At 38.8% G+C, this 19894-nt stretch overlaps 1 protein-coding gene across 1 annotated transcript in view; it reads left to right on the plus strand.

Moving 5' to 3' along the window:
- The window catches only part of LOC139715897 (uncharacterized), a 39490-nt gene extending 22031 nt beyond the window's left edge, over positions 1-17459 (plus strand). Inside the window, exons 8-18 of the mRNA XM_071627449.1 lie at positions 444-698; positions 3193-3408; positions 4430-4627; positions 5305-5600; positions 9371-9413; positions 10951-11238; positions 11779-11849; positions 12895-13005; positions 13640-13734; positions 14478-14547; positions 16140-17459. Of these exons, the coding sequence (XP_071483550.1) occupies positions 444-698; positions 3193-3408; positions 4430-4627; positions 5305-5600; positions 9371-9413; positions 10951-11238; positions 11779-11849; positions 12895-13005; positions 13640-13734; positions 14478-14547; positions 16140-16370 (1874 nt within the window). The 3' untranslated portion in view covers positions 16371-17459. The remainder of the gene's footprint in view (positions 1-443; positions 699-3192; positions 3409-4429; positions 4628-5304; positions 5601-9370; positions 9414-10950; positions 11239-11778; positions 11850-12894; positions 13006-13639; positions 13735-14477; positions 14548-16139) is intronic.
- Positions 17460-19894: the final 2435 nt, after the last annotated feature.

The following is a 19894-nucleotide window of genomic DNA, read 5'->3' on the forward strand; positions in this document are numbered from 1 at the left end:
TCAAAACTTCTGTAGAGGTTATGGCTTTGATACTCCTCTTACTCCTTTTCAATACTGTTTTTGGGTTCCATGGTTATCGCTTCATTTTGCATTCAGAGTTTATTCAGAGTTTTATGCAAGTGGTGGAGGAAAGCTCCTCTGTAGAACTTTTTAGCATCATGCTATGCTCTTGCTGCTGGTAGATCAAGCAGAATATTTTAAGCCTACAGGAAAACAGGTGGTATCCCCATACCATCGACAGTTATTATTCATATCTTTCAAACCTATCACTGCTTCTAGGGGTAACCTGCACAATAGAAACTTGTTCATGTAGAGCTTGCATAAAGTAGCTGCACTGAAAACTAAATCCACCAGCCACAAGTTGTTGTAAGTAGTCACTGCTAGAATTGTTGCTTACCACCCATTCATCATCATCATCATCATGCATGCCGGCACACATTCAGCACCATCATCATCACCACCACCCCACCCCCCGCTGCAATCGTTGCCGTCATCGTCACTATCACCGTCACCACCACCACCGCCACCTCCACCGATCCCCCCGTGGTCACCGCCGCCCCGCCCGGCCGAGGAGGGCGAGGCCTTGCCCAAGCCTCAGTTGTCACTCCCAGTGATCACGGCCGTGCCGACATTCGGCACACTCCCGGCTCTCTTTGCACTCCCCGTCATTAGGGTGTCCCCGCCCACACCCGAGGAAGGTTTGTCAGCGCTTGCAGTCTCAATGTCGCACCACGTGCAATTCCACCGTTTGCCAAGAGTGATAACTGATGTCTTTGCACGAGCACAGCTTGAAATTTGTAACGTTTTATCAGTGGAGAGCATATTCTGACTATGGAGCTTAACAATTCTAGCTCCATGCTCTGTCTTAATTTGTGAGTGCATTTTTGTGGTGTCAACAAAAACACACCTATCAGGGTGTGTTACAGTCTGTAATGTTTAATGAATAGGGATATTTTCATCATTTTAACCATCCTGGAGAGATTCTAACAAGCTTTGAAAATATGAAAAGGTTTACTCTGTAATATGTTGATGAGGGGGACTTCTGAAATATGGTGTTTGGTTTTGAAATAACATATGTTGAGATGATTGATGAGTGTTTGTTTTGACTGGCATATTAAATAGGAAATCTGAAATAGATGTGGTTTGTATGATATTTTGATATTTTAAAATCAGTATATGGCTTTTAATATGTTTGATTTGTTGGGTGTAGTCTTCTTTTCAACTATCCTTAAATGTTCCCTAACAGTCCATGTTCATATTAAAAATTTTACTTCATAAAATTGATTTAGAAGACTTTGAAGAGAGATTGTGTGAGGTTTTTGGGTCTATGGGAAACGTGTGTTTTAGCAATATCTGCTCGTCGTCAACAGGTTAAGGGTTAATCTCAGGAAGTTCCATCTCTCTGTCTCTCTGGCTTTCTCTCATCTACATCTTTCATACTCTGCACATTGCTTTCCTTTCCCTCTTCATTTTACCTCTAATTTATCATTGAAGCTCTCTCCCTGGGAAACATACATTCTGTATCATATTTTGTCTGCCAAACAGCGCCTCTTATACTTCTCTTGACAAAAATCCTATATGTATCAGATATAACTCTATGTGGCAGACCGGCCCAAATTGTATCTGAATTTCTTTGCAGTGTCTTTATTTGGATGACAGTCCTATTGAAAAGAGAAAGAGAAGAGAAAAATTCAAATGCGAAATGAATCTAACTCGGGCTCTTCTAGGCAAATACAAAAAGAGAAAATTGAGTTCACCTAACTGCAGTGCTGATTCTTAAAGAAAAATTCTTCTATGTTAGTTTAATGATATGTATAGACAAAGTATCTCAATACCTGAATACCCCAACGATATAAACTACTATTTGCTTACTTTATGGAATAATTTGTCTTTTGTTTTTGTTATCTCTACATGTGACTTTCCTGTTATACTGATGATATGAGTGTGTTTTTCAGGTTCAGGGGTTGTACTAAAAAGTCAAGTATGTCATAGTAATGTAATGAATTTGTTATTTTTGCATTTTCAGTTCTCAATTTTGGTGTTTTCATGTGTGCCAGGGTTGACATAGTTGTGTATAATCAATTGTCAGTGAGTGGTAATGTGGATCAACATGGACATATGAGTGTCATATTATTGTCTAATGTTCTTCAAAAGTGGAATTAATGATATGAAACAAATGATAGATTACAGTGTACAAGTACAGACATGTACAATTTGTTTATGAGACTCCCTGTAGAGTAATGTATGAAAAGGTGGCTATATGATGTATATGATAATCAGAGATTTTTCTTTCCTAACTGTATATCGGCAATTCACAAAATTGCAAAAATATTAATACAACGTGTGTACTTACAATTGTAAGTGTGCATTCTTTATGAAAGTTTGGACATGATATTCACATGCTCATTTGCATAAGGTTAAAATGTCATGTAAAGGTGTGCACTGTCAGTATGTGTGTGTGAATGTTAGAAATGACTGAAATGAATGATGGCAGTGTTGGTTTTTGTTTGTTAATTTGTTTGATTGTTTGTTTGTTTGTTTGCTTGCTTGCTTTTGAAAGGATAGAGCTAGTAGAAAGAGTAAGTGTCTGGTTGTACCAGTGCAAACATCACACGCAAATGTATGTAGAATACATCATGTGAGCCTGTACTTAGAGAGTGTCCTAATGTGCTCCATTCTGCTGAGTGGTGCGTGCATGAATAATATTACGCATGTTAGCAAGGTGGACATCCAAAAGTCGCTTCATCGTCAGCAGCCCAGTACCATACATAATATCAGCATACAAGATTTGGATGTAAATTTGCATCTAGTTGAAGACATGCATGCTGCTCTAGCATACCAACTGAAAGTATGATTGCATATGATATGAATTTGCAAAATTTCCTTGTGCAGATGCTCATTACAAAAACACAGAGTGAAATGTCAAGCAGTATTTTTACTCACCTGTTGTGCTTATGCTGCAGTGCCTGTACCTGCCCTGCCCCACCCCTCTCCCCCTCCCCCCAAAAAGTACTCAATATGATGTATCAAAATACATACAAATATAACCTTAACCACTTTTTATGCACATTGCACAGGAATGCTGGCTTTCTGCTTTTCCCTAACCCATCCCCTGTGTCTGTTTGATAAGCTCTTCCTCTTGTTTTCACCCCCTCATCTACCCCCATCCATCCCATCCTGTGCCCCCACCAGTCAAGACACCGGTAGACCTCGTGCGCCTCCCCAGTCCCCCTTACACTGCCACCACGGTCGACTGGGAAGAGGTCGTGAGTTGGGGAGGAGGTGATGGTCAATTTGAGGAGGACGAGGAGGGGAATCTGCTCCTCCCGGGAGAAGTCTCCTCCTCCGGTCTCACCCAGCTGCACTTCACCGTCGACTACGTGGAGATCCTCCAGCCTGAGGTTTATGGTGGGTTCAATCATCATCTTCGTTATTTTGTGTGCTCTGTATATATGTTAGCATCATTTTCTGTTCAATCGTCTGAAAGTTCTTGTACAAAATTAATGGTATAGAGAGCTGTGATGAGGATATGTGTCACATTAAAACCTGATCTAGCTGGCACCTAAAGCAGAAGACCACTTCTTTAGAGAGACCGCAAGATTTGAATTTTCCACTGTGAACTTGATGAGTAATTGGACCAGTTCATGAGACCACATTATAGTCAATGGCCTGGAGCAACTTACAATTGAAGTATGTGCTCTGAACACATAGTTATGCTAGTTCTAGTATAGTATAAGTGTTACTATGTTCTGTGTATAATGGAAAACATGTGCCTGACCTCTTCAAACATGATGAATTCAGCTTTGTGAGTTTTCCGAATAGCGTCTCCAAGATTTTCAAAGCCTTTTCAGGGATTCTTATTTTGAAAATATCAGGGACATGATTGACAGTAGCACTTCACCACCTTTTTGTTACCACCTGTGTTTAATCTGCATAGAATTTAATTGAGATATTATATTCCTACATTTTATTTCATTAGGTTAATGAGCAAATTGCTTGCAGTAGGTTTGTAAAGTGTCTATTCAATATATGGCTGCTAGTGTCATGTAAAGTGTGTGAGAGCAATTTAATATTTGAAATCTCACACAGTTCATATCCATACTTCCCAGACTGGCATATGAAACCCACTTGTATAAAATCCACTTAATTGGATAAGTGTAAATAGTGCCCACCACTTGGTTTGCTACTGTAATTGATATGGCTTTTCATCAGTAATCATATTAAGTATGCTCATATTGCAATAGACACTTTCATATGTTAATAGTTGATATAGAAAGCACATAGAAATTTGGCAGTAAATGTCATACATTATTGTCATTGCTCTTAGAATTTCTCAATCAAAAGGTACCACCAGGAAAAATAGAGAAACCTGTTAATATGTAGTTATAATTATAGTGAACTGAAGAAGCGGTTTCTTTTTCATGTACAGGTGAAGCATTGTCCCTTGATGCAAATCAAATGTCATCAGTCGGGTCATACAGCGGACTGGAAGTGACCTTTGACCCTCCTTTGAAAGTAGAGGAACCCTGGGTGCCAGAAGTACAGGACATAGACAGGATTGACTTGCGCAGTCCCCCACCCTCCCCCATTCCAGCCCCTAAAGTGCCAACCCCACCCCCACCAAGAGGTGAGTCACTCTTACTAGTGCAGCTAAATTACCATAAATTATATCCATAATTTATCAGAACGATACGTGAACTAGTGAATAAATCAATGGTTTCTATCACTTGCATTCAAAAGAAGCTAGACATCCCTAGAAGAGATAATGAATGGCATATGCCATTCTATATCAAAACAGAATATGATAAGAGTCTTTTTTTGTAGTTTACCATGATGTCATGTACCAAGAAACACAATGAATGGTTAACATATTGTAGATCTGTGAAAATGTACCTGTTTCTTAACCCATTGAGGACGGGCTGATTTGCTTCAACACGCATTTCCCATAATCACCTGCCCGAGTACACTCTGGACTCGGCCTCAACAGGTTAATCACTATGTAAATGTTGGACACCCCATTCTCTGGTTGTGTGATCCATTATACAAAGTAAATAGCTAATGCATAATAGCTTATGGCCTTAAGTATTGACTATTATGCACTGATAATTACTAGAAAATGAATTGAAATATGTTGAAAGAGTAATGAACGTAAAAGGAATAATTGTCAAATATATGCCTCTCCTAGCAGTTCCTGCTATGTTGTTCTATGTGACACTATAGCATATTCCTTTCCAAGTGTTGTAGACACCTATTATGACTGAAGATAACAAATTTTTGTGTCCTATGTTATTTTTTCCCCCACAGAACCAACTCCACCTCCACCGAAGTCCCCGACACCACCACCTCCTAAATCACCTACCCCTCCGCCCAAATCTCCCACACCACCACCATCTCCGCCCAAACCGGCACCCAAGCGAAAGCCAATCGTGAAGAAGAAAAAGGCTGCTCCCCCGCCCAAACCCCCCAAGTGCCCATCTCCGAAGCCCCCTACCCCCAAGCCACCCACCCCAAAGGAGCCCACCCCCAAGCCCCCTACACCTTCCCCATCTCCAGTCAAGGAACCCACACCCCCACCACCACCACCAAAGATCAAGTTGGGTATGTATGATTGAACATATTGAATTTATATATTGTATGTATATATATATATTTTTTTTTTTTGGTTTCAGAGTATAAGCATTTCACAATCACAATGTTGCTGTAGTGTTTTTGTGAATTTGAAGAAAAATCTAATTGCTGTACAAAATGGTGAAAAATGATATTAAACTAATTATGGATATGTGGCGTAAAGCCATGTATTTTTTTTTCAAAAATTAACAATGAAGTGCTTCATGTTTCTATTCTTATTTCAATGTCATTGAAGTATGAAGGTAACAATTGATATTTAGATTGTAGAAGGGATAAATAATACTTTTTCAGCATGGTGAATGTGTTCTTTTTTGACCAATAAAGCTGTCTATGTAAAAAAATATATTTTCTCCTAGAATTTGTGATCATCCTGTCTTAATCTTGTCATTCCTTGTATGTTTGTCATTTTTCAAATTCCTGACAACTTTCTTTTTTCTCATATATATGTCCGCTCTCCAATCAAACATGCTGTAGAATTATAATTGTTTTTCTTTGCTCTCGTTTGGATCAGAACTTAAATTGTCATCTGTGACTTCATTTCTCATCCTATATTCATTACAACCTCCTCTGTTGAAGGGATTTGGGGCATTTCTGTAACTTCCATCCAAACATTAATCTTATTTTTTTTTTGCAATGAATATTAGGTTACTAGCAATGAATTTGTCAAACACGTGCTAAGCATGGGATATCATATACGTCTTAAATCATTCACACATTCAAATAGTGACATTCTATTATTGTTAAAACAAGAGGATATCACTGTAAGATCATTTATTCTTTTCAGTAAAACCTGTTGCATTTGAGACTTTCAAGGTCAGAAAATTTTCAAGGTTTAAAATGAAATTCTTGTAAAAATTGGAGATTGATGTGATTGGTATACTTGGTATAATCCTACATTATCTATGACACAAAATGAATTTCATCAGGATGGCCTTGGTCACTTGTGAGAAACTTAACAAAATTATAAATTCTTATTAGAAGATTGAAAACGACCTTTGAAACATCATTGATTATATGTTTAGAATGTTGTTTTACATGCATGAAGATTTCATTTTACATTTCTTGAGGCTGTTACCAATGCGTCTCTTTGATACTATCAGCTCAGTGTTGATCATTCATGTCTCATGTCCTAATTATGTTTAAATGATCATCAACAAATCTTACATTGTGTATCTCTGATTCTTTAGTTGTCATTTACTAAAGAGCAAATGATATTGATGTAGAATCAAGAAGACTCCTCAGAAATTGAGGAGGCAACAGATTTTTGCCTGTGAGCATGTGATGGTAGCAATGTTGCATAAGCTCATCATTCTTCATTGATATATATTGCATATCATTTGGTCAAGAACTGGATAAATGGAATTAACAATAACAAATGATTGACTCTCATGCTGTAATCATCTTTTTTTTTTCCTATCAAATGTTTGATCTGTGGATATGGATGGAGCATTAACCCATAAAATGCAGTGGTATTATTGCTGTAGAGATTGTTTGTCATCCTATAGTAACTGTTCTTAAATTGGCAACCCTGAATTTTAACTCTTTCCTTTTATTGGAGAGAGATTAGATGGAAGAGTTTACATTCATTAAATCTGCAACAACAACAACAACAACAACAAAAGCCGAAAATCCTCCCAATTGTTAATTTCAGACAATGTATTGCCAATTTAAGGATCAGTTATAGATTTAGCAATTTATCAGTTTTTGATATGTCTGCCATTTAACAACAGTATTTGCTGTAAATATGGCTCAAATGAAAGAATACTTGTGAAGCATTAGCAACAAATGATGAAGAAAAATCACACTGTAAATATACAGCAGCAAACCATAAAAATGTGGTTCCAGGTGCTTGTTGGGTTAATGACCATGATATCAGTGAATAATATATGTACTGAACTGTCATTTCATGTGTCCTGTTTCTGTCCTTTGTTTCCGAATTGCTGGCCAATCATTCTTATACCATCTCCGTCATCGCACTTCAACAGCGCCGCCTCCATTACCTCCAGTTGTCTATCGCACTCCTCCTCCTCCAACGCCCACTCCAGAGCCTAAACGTAAATCCACCAGGATGAGAAAACATTTTTATTTTCTCATTCATTTGCTGTGGTCTTTGCTCTTGAGAGGTTTTGCACCCCACAAGAATTGTTGTGAAGAGCACTTCTACATTCCAACAAAAACTAAAGTGTAATATAAAAATGTATGTGAATGTTTGATCCTTATAGAAGTATTTTTTTCTGTTTTGACAGTCTTTGCAATGCACCAGTGTCACTGTGTGTGAGCACATCAGCCTAAAAGTATGATTTAAATATGCAGAAGACTCTGATAGTAATATATCTTTGACCATCTAAAACAACTTGTAATAGTTGTGATTTTGATCACATTTTTTTTCCAAACCAGAGTCATAATACCCAGTTCTCAGTTTGAAGCACTATATATCTCGTTTGAAGTCTATCTTTATAAAGTGAGCACAGAATTGACATTTGAAATAGAAAATTGTATGAACTATTTTTTTTTCACTCTTTAGGCTAGGTTTATCATCATAAAGAGAGAGAGTGTGTGTGACAGTTTGTATGAGGGGATGGTGTTCGTAAGATTTCACTTTGGCACTTTGTTTGAAACATTCATATTCTCACACCTTGCTGTGTCTTTTATTCTGTCTTGTCACACACCACTATAAACTTCCCATTCTCTGAAATATATTCAATGCTAACATGTCTGGTAACTCTATTGTTTTCCATCATTGTGATCTCAGGTAAGTGTGACTGCTGCTGCTGCTGTTGTATTGCCGTAGTCCTCATAGAACCGTCGCAATTCTCTTGTGTGCATTTGCTCTTGCCACAGCCATTCCTCCATTCATCCACTTCCTGAGGTTGTCAATCCATCCTGTTTTCCTACATCCTGGCCTGGCCTTCCCCTCTACCTCTCCTTCTACTGTCATCTGAACAAGGCTTGTCTGATCGGCGTTGCCAAAGTCCATACATAGACAGCTTCCTCTTTGTTTAGTTGGGCAAGCAGACCTTCTTCTGAAACTTTTGCTCTTTGGTGAATCCATGCATTGGTTCTCCTAATTCTCCAGCTGACCTGAAGCATTCTGCGCCAAACCCATAGCTCAGATGATTCTGTAATCTTCATGTGGCTCTGCTTTGATGTCCAATTTTGTGCACCATAGAGGTCTGTGCTCCACATGAGAGATTTCACTCGCTGTTTTTGGTGTGGTTTTTTTTCTCCAGTTTCAGGCTGATCTCTTTTGCCTTCCACAATCCAGTTAGTTGGCTGGTGGTATCTCTTGCAATTGCTAACCTAGTGCAAATCTCTGGTGTAGAGTTTCCATCAATTCTTACCATTGATCCAAGGTATTTGAGGTGGTCTACCTGGCTGATTGCACTTCCACTAAGGAAGATCTGTTCTTTACTACCATGAACCATAACATGTGTTTTGGCTGTGTTTATATGGAGACCAAATACAACGTGTATGTGGCTGCATTTCTCTAGTTCTGCTGCTTGGATTTCCAGTTCTGTCTTTGAGCATGCAAGCAGGGTGGTGCCATCAGCATAGCGGGGATATTCCATTTTGCTCTTCCACCAGCAATGCTTCCTGATCTTTCATCTAGCGTCTCATTCACCTGTCGCAAAATGGCTTCCCCACAAGCATAGAAGAGTATTAGGGGAACACAATGCAGTCCTACTGAACTCCTTTCTCAAGTGGGATACTGGTCTGTGTGGCCACCTTCTACTCTTATAACTCCAGTAGCTTTCTGAGTATAGTCTCTCAAGTAGTCAAACTAGGTGTTTAGGGGTGCCGTAATCCAGGAGAGTTTTCTACAAGACAGCGTGATTAACGGGGTCAAACGCTTTGGTGTAGTCGACAAATATCAGCCACAGTTGGTGATCTTGTCTTTTCACCGTTTTCTCCATGATGTTTGCGAATGGTGAGGATAGCATCGGATGTCCCTTTGCCAGCAACAAAACCAAACTACTTCTCTGCGATCTGTGGCATTACAAAATGTGCTAGCCTGCTTGGAATAACTTCTAGTAGCACTTTAGAAGCGTGGCACAACAGACTGCTGCTTCGATGCTTGGAGCAGTCCCGCGTTCGTCGTACCTTTGGTAAGGTTATGATTTCAGATTGTGTCCACTCGCTTGGCCAAACACCAGTTTTCCTGATGTTATCAATGATTGCTTTCATGGCTTGTATGGCTGTCTCTCCTCCCACCTTCTATCATTTCCTACAGAAGTCCCATCCCGACCAGGTGCCTTTACATCCTTCAGTTTCTTTATTGCTGTTCTAATTGTCGCTGTGACAATAAATGATATCATTTTGGAAAAATTGTCAGGAAAGCAGCACTTGTCTGTGTATGTTTTCTCAGCAAGAAATAATATTATGTAATGTGAACTGACAGCAACTAGAATCTGCCATTGGGAATCCATAGTGAAGGAAAATTCAATTTATGTTCAGATTTCTCACTGCTACATGTATGAATGATTTCCAGCTTGAATTTTTGGTTATGCTCTTATGAAGGCAAAATACAATGTTCTCTGCAGATAAAATGTGGCAAATGGCTCTACAGTTTCCATGAAGTGAAGCTTTTAAGCTTTACTGTACTTGGTACTTGCACTAGGAAGCTTTCTTCACCAATTGGCTCAGATTTCAAAGCCCCCTTGCCCCAATTGTGTCTCCATGCATTTCCCCCATTTTGACTGAGGCATATTGCTACTCTTCAGTGAGCTTGCTAAAACTTACAATCAGGTCAGGTTTGGAAGGATTAAATGAATGCTGATGTGAAAGATTAGCAAATTTTATAGCTAAGTGCCCGAGCACACAGATTGAATTGTACAGTACCTTTTGTGCTAGAATGTAAAGTGTCTTTTTCACTGATTGAGGTGTTGCACTAATTGTGTGTTTTTATTCACTTTTCGCTGAATATTATTGAGTTACTAGTGAAATTATTTGTTTTAAACATATGCTTTTTATTTGAATTTTTCATGGGGATAGTGCAAATGAAAATAGAGAATCATTCAGTAATCATCAAAAACTGTAGTCACATGAACATTTTTAAGCAGTCAGGCATCATTTACTCCTTTACTGTGATCTATTTCAGTAGTATGTCTGAGTTCTATGGCCCTCTGCATCATATTTTCCCTGTGACAGACTTATCCCATGCCAACTTTTATTGTTGATTGTATTAAAAACTGATAAGATTTGTTGATCACCTGATGTTTTAACTAGCAAATATCACAGATGCCATAGATTTTGCACATTATTTTGCATATTCATGTATATTCTTTTGATCTCTCTTCTTTTCAAAATGAATTGGACAACCAGTTCCCACCCCAGAGCCCACACCTGAGCCCACACCTGAACCCGAACCTGCCATCCCCACACCAGCCCCTCCCACTCCAACCCCTACGCCCCCTCCAAAGGAGCCCACGCCCGAACCGGAGAAGGCTCCCCTGCCGCCAGCGGAGAAGGACCCAGAGTTTCTGGCTGAGATGGAGAGACAGAGGTTGGCAGAGATACGACGGCAGAAGGCGCTGGAAGCCTTCGAGAGCCTGAAAAAGAAGTTTGTGATGCCGGAGAAGTCCGTACCAGAGGAGCTATCATTCAAAGAATGTAAGTTAGAAGACTGTGATGTAGAAAATCTTAGTCCTTAACAAAATTGTATTAACACCAGATTGCTATAAAGATGGTAACATGTATGTGTGAAGCATGAATGGGGTCTTATTCAGGCAAGTTGTTTGCCATTGTGACAACTCATCCTCTGTGCATATCCTAGTCAAAAGATGTTTAACCATTCAGTGACAAAACTTTGTGATTGTAAAAAGTCTTCTTGCAATACTAGCCATGCTTATGGTGTAGTCTTCTTGACATACAGTGATAAAATGACTTAAGTTTGGAACTGGCTAAAGACTGATAAAGTTATGAGAAATTGCACATTTAGGAGTTGTTGATTAATTTATGAGATTATATTTCGTGAAGTTTTGCCTTGTGTAGTGTGGAACACATGCTAAGTGCTAAAAATTCAAATCACCTCTTTATGCCACCTTATAATCTTTAGTATTTACTCATTTTATGTGGTTTGTTCAGGTCTTTTCTTTATATATTTTATCAACCATACATTTAAAATATGTTTGTCTTATGTTCTTTTTCCAGATGGCTGGCTGGCCCAGTTTTGTATACTAAAAGAAGAGAAGGTCAGAATGTACCAGATGGCTTTTAGTACGGTAAGTTGACTCATCTTTCTTCCCCTCTCTATTCATCATCTGAAAGGCCACAGCTAGATTTGATTAACATTATGAAGCTATTAGGACTTGTTGATATTGGCATTTTTTGGTTATCAAAAATGTCTAGGGTTGTAAATGGGTGAAAACTTTGCTTTCATGCGTAGCAAAAAAAAAAAGGAGAAAGAAAGAAAAAATGTGAAGAAGAAGAGGGAGGAGGAGGAGGAGGTGGAGAAAAAAAAAGAACAATCACCTTTTTAAAGCAAGTAATTCTACTGGTATATTCCTTAGAGATAGTTTATCAAAATAACAAGATTATGCTGAGTGTGTCACCAGGCATTGACATCTATGTAGTGCATTATGAGCACTTAAGTGGCATTTTTTCTCCCACTCTAATACCTCCAGGGGCATTCCAGGAAGTAATATGTTTAGCGAGCTTCCTGACACAGTTGTTGCTCACGTCTCAACATGATCAATCCATTTCCTGACAAGATGCATTGTTTCCTGTGTCAAAATTCCTTAATTTTGTTTCATCTGACAAAGCTGTTCATACCTACCCCAAACAAGTGCAGCCTTTTTAAAGGGATCGTATAGTTTTGGTTGAGACCTAACTTCAGGTTTCTAACATTTTTGGTGATATAATGAAAAACCTCTTATGAAATGTGAAAGAGAGCATGTAATTTCAAGAAAAGTTCAATGTTTATTTGATGAAGATTGGTTGTGAAATAGCTGAAATATCCAAGCATAGCAAACCTAATAAAAGGTGGGACCCACCTTTTATTAGGATTGCTTTGTTCTACTTTGTTTTTAGATGTCTCAGCCATTCCAAAACTGATTTTCATGTAATAAACTTTGAATTCCTCATAGAATGGTATGCTCTGTATTGTTTCACAAGTGGTTTCTTGGTCTTTTGCAAAAAGTCAAAAGATCAATCCTCATCTCCACTAATACTATACCATCCCTTTAAAGTTATTCTGTACATATTTTATCAATTGTCTAATTCCTTATCCATGTAATCATATTATTTGTATTTTGTTGCTCTTCAAAGGTTGATGAGGATGAAGACGGCTTCTTGAGCCCTTTTGAGACTCTCCTGGCTCTGAAAGGCATCACAGGAGCTTCCACTCTGACTGAGAAAGAAGAAGCCTATGTCCTCAGGGTGAGAAAATCTCTCGAGAGAAATCCGTTCATCATTAGCCATGTCTGACACAGTCAAAATTGCTTGTGTGTATGTGTGTGTGTGTGAGAGAGAGTCTTGTAGTAATGTCATGTGGAGTCAGTCACCTGGTGTTAAACAGGGGCGGATCCAGGAATTCCGTAAAGGGGAGGCACCTTTACAAAATTAAAGGGGGGGGGGGGCACACAGGGGCATGTGCCCCCATTCTTTCTTTTTATTTATTTTGTTTTAACAAAAAATAAAGAGGGGGCGTGTGCCCAGTGAGCCCCCCTCTGGATCTGCCACTGTTAAACACAAGAGGAGGCAGTGAAACAAATCAAATATTGATTATCTTTTTCAGGAACACATTACTGCAATTCACTTGAAAGGAATCAAGTGCAGTGTTTCAGAGTTACCTCTGATTTTTGTCAAACCTACGTAATTACGCCATCTTCAGTAGGCAGTCATTTTCCACACATGATTGTCTTCCTGACACTGATGTGTTAGTGTGTGTAGGTGTACTGGTTTTTTTTTTTAAAGAATATGTATGATGATTGTGTACAGTGTACAAGTGTATGTTGTAATAACATCACTACTGACCAAGTTTGTGCCACCACTGGTTGTTTGCCCCCCTCAGGTGCTGGAGTTGGCAGATTACAACCTGCACCATGGCACAGACTTCAGATTGTTTTCCCTGATGGCGGCTCTCTACCAAAAGATTTCTTCCATTGAGTGAGTATAGCCATTGGCAAAGAGGTTCCATTTTATTGAATGGAAAGTCTAGGTCCCAACGACACTGAACAAAACAAAAAAGAAGAGGGAAAGAACAAGTATTCATCACTTACATCATGACTTTCATGTCGGTGGCCAGTCATCAAATTATTCATTTGAAGAATTGTGGTTGTCTTTTTAGTTGCAATCCAATCTAGTTCCTGTACAATATGCTCAGGGTCTTACATTTCTTGGCATGTCTGTAATCCATCTGATTTATGGCCTTATGGTAACTTGTACTCAAAGTGACAAAAATAGGATAAGCTGATAATCACAATTTTTAATGACATGAGATGTGTCAGTGTGACTTTCACAGGTTCATGGTCATCATTTGACTGGCTATGTCTACATTTTGCAGGGTAACAATTTTTTGGTTTCTGTCATATCAATTGTGATAACATAGAGCATGACTGCAAACTGAGTGTATATTTCTATATGCAACACATGTTAGAGTTTGTTGGAAGCAAAATCCTCAAGAAGACTATCAACCCATGATTTGAAATTGTCCAAATTTGATGGTTAAAGTGCCAAATTGGCATTGCCTTCCAGAAGATATTCCCAACTGAAAAAAAAACCAACATTTTAAAATGCCCATATCCGGCTTACTTTCACAAAGATTGGTCAGAAATAGAGCATTTCAACATTTTATGTGCACTTGTAGATGTCTAAATTCATAAATTGTTCTATTTCATCTATATCTCTAGTGTGTTCGTTCGCAATGTGATTGCCAAAATGGACTTGGAAACCTTGGACTGGAAAATATTTCGTGCCAAGGTGAGTAGAGCTGATACTACATTGGACAGAAATGATTGATATCACAGGATAAATACCCAGCTTCTATTAGGTATATAATGAGAATAAATGTAGTGTCATTGCTTGACAGAATAATTCATACTTCAGGACGAATCTTCCAGCTTTTCTTTGTATTCAATCTGTATCATAATTCTAGTTGTGGTCAGCAAAGCTATCAGGTTATTCATTTCATTAATGGCATGTTTTGCATTTCAAATGTAAGTATGTGCTTCTTCAGGTTGCATATTTCCATGATAGTTTAATAAAAGGTAATGTAAAGATCCATATTCCGTTTGTCTCACATAGACATCATAATAGATCAAAGAATATATACTGCATCAATTTCTGTGAAGGAAGAACTGCATGGTTTTGGGAGATATTGTTATAATTTCACAGTCATTGCAGGTATATTAGTCTGAAAGTGCACAAAATGAAGAATCATTTTGAGAAAGAAAAAAAAAGGTTGATTTAGATACACTCACATCTCCAAGCTTCCAAAGTATCATTCCCTTGAAAGCAGTTGTTCAATTTTTGTCCAATTTTGTCAAGTGGTCCCATTTTTTTGTCCCCGCCGAACGAGTTCGAGCAGGGGACTATGAAACGGGCTCCGTACGTGTGTGTGTCCGTCCGTCCGTGTGTCCGTCCGTGTGTCCGTCCGTGTGTCCGTCCGTGTGTCCGTCCGTGTGTCCGTGTGTGCGTCCGTGTGTGATCAAAATCTTCAATTTGCTACTTCTCTGTCATTTATGAGCCAATTTTGATTCTGTTTGCTTTATATGATAGCACTACATGGGAGCTTTGAAACTTCTACACAGAATTTCAGTCGTGACCTTTGACCTTGACCTTTGACCTATATTGTACATTTTGCTACAAAATGCTACTCCTTCGCCATTTCTAACCCGATTTCGATTCCGTTTGCTTTATATGATGGCACTAGGTGAGGGCTTCAAAACTTCTACACAGAATTTTGACCTTTGACTTCTTTGACCTTTGACCTTGATTTTTGACCTATATTGTACATTTTGCTACAAAATGCTACTCCTTCGCCATTTCTAATCCGATTTCGATTCCGTTTGCTTTATGTGATGGCACTAGGTGAGGGCTTCAAAACTTGTACACAGAATTTTGACCTTTGCCTTCTTTGACCTTTGACCTTGATTTTTGACCTATATTGTACATTTTGCTACAAAATGCTACTCCTTCGCCATTTCTAACCCGATTTCGATTCCGTTTGCTTTATGTGATGGCACTAGGTGAGGGCTTCAAAACTTCTACACAGAATTTTGACCTTTGCCTTCTTTGACCTTTGACCTTGATTTTTGACCTGTATTGTACATTGGCTACAAAATGCTACTCCTTCGCCATTTCTAACCCGATTTCGATTCCGTTTGCTTTATGTGATGGCACTAGGTGAGGGCTTCAAAACTTTACACAGAATTTTGACCTTTGACTTCTTTGACCTTTGACCATGATTTTTTACCTATATTGCACATTTTGCTACAAAATGCTACTTCCGGCGGGGACATATATTACGCACCGCGTAATTTCTACTTTTCCTTGTTCTCATGAACACTCAGGAATTGTTCAACTGGTGCCTGGACGAGACCACTAGGCAGCTGAAGATGGACAAGCTCCTGATTGAGCTGAAGGCGGGCGGGGTGAGCCTGGAGCACCAGCAGGAGTGCGAGGACATCCTGGGCCCCAAGGGCCCCATGGACATGCTGGACTTCCTCACCTACCTGCCCCTCTTCATCCTCACCCACGACTCGGTCGTAGAGAACCCTCTTGACATGACAATGGACAAATGAGTTGCCAAAATATTTTGGGAGAGAGAACAGCTGGTGAGGAATCTAAGATGAAGAGGAGGAGGAGGAGGAGGATGAAAACGAGGATGAGGAGGAGGAGTTCCTGTAATCCTAGATCTTGTGCAATGTTGTGCAGGCCATACTCCAACAGATTTAAGAACATACCTTGTAGCAGTGGATTCAAAGACTGTCCTAGTCTGATATGGGTCATCGCTTTGTTTGTGTATCAATTTTCATGTGCTCAACTCCTGCATGTGATAGTCAAACTGACCCTCGCTTCACCATGTGAGATGGACAAATTGATGATGTCATGGCGGTGGAAGGGAAACCAGGAGCTGACTGACCGTTACCTAGAGAGACCCAAGTATAAGGATGCAGGCCATCTAGCCAGAGTGCAGGGGAGCACCCCTTGTTCCAGCAGAAGATGGATCGTCAGTGGTTTCTTACTACCGCTCCACCAGTTGCGTGCACATACTGCCGTCTCTGTATAGAGTGTTGAGACACTAGAAAAAGGATTGAAACAAGAAGTATCAAAGACTTTCAGACAAATCCAAAGAAGTGTGAAGAAGTACTATTTTGACTCCGTCCATTACTCATTATCAGCTGGACATTAGGTTTGTGAATGTTTAAGCTATTTGGGAATTTTAAGCTTGAAGAGGAAATCTGAAGGTTTCACAAAACAGAATTTAGCAAGAAGAAACTTCAGCTCTGGTTTCTTCAATTCAAAGACACATGACATTGCAAGCTAGTGATATGTACAAAGAACTCTCCTAAGATACTTGCTGAATGATGAAGAGTTTATGCACCCATCAATGTAAAAGACAATATGTTAACACCTATAAATACACACTCAATAGATATTTATCACCCACATCCTTTTTAATACAACATTGTCACACAATAATTGTAACATCTATTAGATAGTAGAATGTTGACAACTTTACTTCAACAAGATCATCAATGTTTTCTTATAAGAAGGGAAATTCCCTGAACATCTCACCAATCAGGAGCTTGTGGATCCTCTCAACTGCCAGAATCCAGCGGATTATGACGATGGCAAAGTGAGGTCCTGCAAATCTTGGTTGTCAGTGAGCAGTATGTGGGTGTGTTTGGTTTTTTTTTTTCCATGTCTATTAGTCAGCCATGGATCTCTTCCAAGCTATTTATTGTGAGCTGCTAGGAAAATTGTGACGACTTAGAGATTAAGGAAAAACTCTGAATGGTTGAAGAAAAAAGTGGTTTTAAGCGATACTTCCCATCCTTTCAACTTGTGTAACCTACACAAAATGCATAAACTCTTTCTAATACGATATATGAACTTAATGAATGATTAGAATACATATTGTGAAGTAATGGTAGCAAATCTATGCAAGTTCACATTTCATATCATACCTTAAAAGTTTTTTTTTTTTTTTTTGATAGTGCACGTTGATCGAAAATAACTGAGCTATTAAAAGTATTATGACTACAAAGAATATTGATGAGAGAGTGTTATATCTCACCGAACAAAAGTTGATCAAAAGTTTGACAACTTTAGAATGGAAACAAGAAGTTTTGATTTAAGCAGAGTTTTCTTTTTTAAATGGATGATACTTTGATGTTTTGATGAAGCACAGGATTTTGCTAATGAATACAATCAATAACATATTATCCAATATCCACATTGTAGCACATTTTTCAATTTGCCTTTCGAAAGAAAAGGATCGTGGATTCTATTAAGCATGTAGGCCTACTGTACCTACATCTTGTGCTCATGCCCACCGTTGCACATCTGCATGGAACGATCACTCAACGACGTTAGTGCATCATCGCAATACAAGTACATTTGAATTGGACCAGTATTATGAAAAATGACTAAATCTGCATATCAAGTAACATTTTATTGTTGTCAAAGCTTTCTGTAGTACATGTCATGAGATAGTTAAAGAGGGAAAAAGATGGAGGAGGCATTTTGTGCTCACAAGGAAAAAGAAGAAGAGGCACAACAAAAACAATTTCCTAGGTTGAGGTAGAAGTTGCAATTTAGCAATGCTGATACTCTACTACAATGCAAAATATTTTGATTTGTGTCAGTACTATTGTATTTTAGTGTAGACAAAAGAGAAAACAAAAGAAATATGAAGCAGGAGAGTGTTTATGTTGGATATGACATCATATTGGAGACGTGATCATGAAGTGAGTGTCATTCACATTTAGTTTGTTCATTTGTTTGTTTGTTTTTGTTTTTTGGTGGGTTTTTTGGAAGAATGATGAAGGGAAAAAATAACTGGTTCTGCAGAAATGCTCTAGGTGGATGTTGAAAGTCCAGAATTTGACATGTTATTGAAATAATCCTTTTCTTATTTTTTCCCCATAAATTATGCAATGTTTGCTACAAGCTTGCTGTTGAAATCTTATATTGTGATATACTTCACTGTGTAGGATGTTTGAAGAATATCTGTATGAATTTTAGAGTGCAATGATATTTGATATCAACAAGATTATAACACGATCATTGTAAAATATTGCCATCATAATGTAAACTGTTAAACTCTGTATTCTGTGTGTATTTTACATCACCTCATTATTTTGTATCTCTGTCTTCTGTATGTTCTCATTTATATATTTACAATATTTTCTATTATAAAATGGGTTCAAGAATGTAGCCAATTGGAAGCGCTGAAATGAGTCACGTGTGCATGCATTATTTTCTTCAGGTATGCACTAAGAAGAGTCTCTCTTCACCTCCCTGGCCTGACGTACGTCACAATGTTTACACTAGCAGTGCGCACTCAATCAGTTGTTACAAGTGCGTCACGCGCTACTATACGCGCTGTCAATCCGGTAAACAACTTCTAGTTCGGGCTGCGGGCTGCCACAACAGCCGGCGGCCTTTCTTGTGTATAACAGTACGTGCGTGGCGTACGTATACAAATGTACTCTTATACGTACGTACAGTACTTATGTGCGGGATTTCCGAGTGCGATGTGCGTAAATGTTTGGGACGAACATCTTCGGACATCTTGACTTTTGAGCGAGTGCTACATGTAACTGACTGGTATTGACCCACAAAGGTACGTGAATAATGCTGTTAGTTTTCGACCCATTTTATAAAACAAATGATGCACAGGATTATTTCATGGCGTTAGTGAAGGTGCGGCTCACTCTCGAGTATTGACAATGGTTGCAAACATGCACTCGGCTGCGCCTCGTGCATGTCGCACCATTGTCAATACTCTCGAGCGCGCCGCACCTTCACTAACACACTCTATCCTGTGCGTCATTAGTATAATAACAAATGAAATAATTCCTTGCAAAATATATACAGTGCTCATAATGTACAAATTGAAACACATGACTCAAATAGTTGAAAGGATTCAAAGAAGAAATTCTCCTTTCGATACCTATCTGCAAATGCATACCTGCTAACTGTCAAATGCCTACCTGCCCACTGTTCCCATTTTACAGGAACATTCCAATTTCTTGGGAAAGATGAATCTTCATTCAACCTTGTGTTTTTAATGTTGTTGACACCTGCTTATAGTGAT

This window comes from Diadema antillarum, unplaced genomic scaffold, assembly GCF_040938485.1.
Source record: "Diadema antillarum isolate AM-2024a unplaced genomic scaffold, OU_Dant_1.0 scf00000057, whole genome shotgun sequence".
Taxonomy (NCBI): domain Eukaryota; kingdom Metazoa; phylum Echinodermata; class Echinoidea; order Diadematoida; family Diadematidae; genus Diadema; species Diadema antillarum.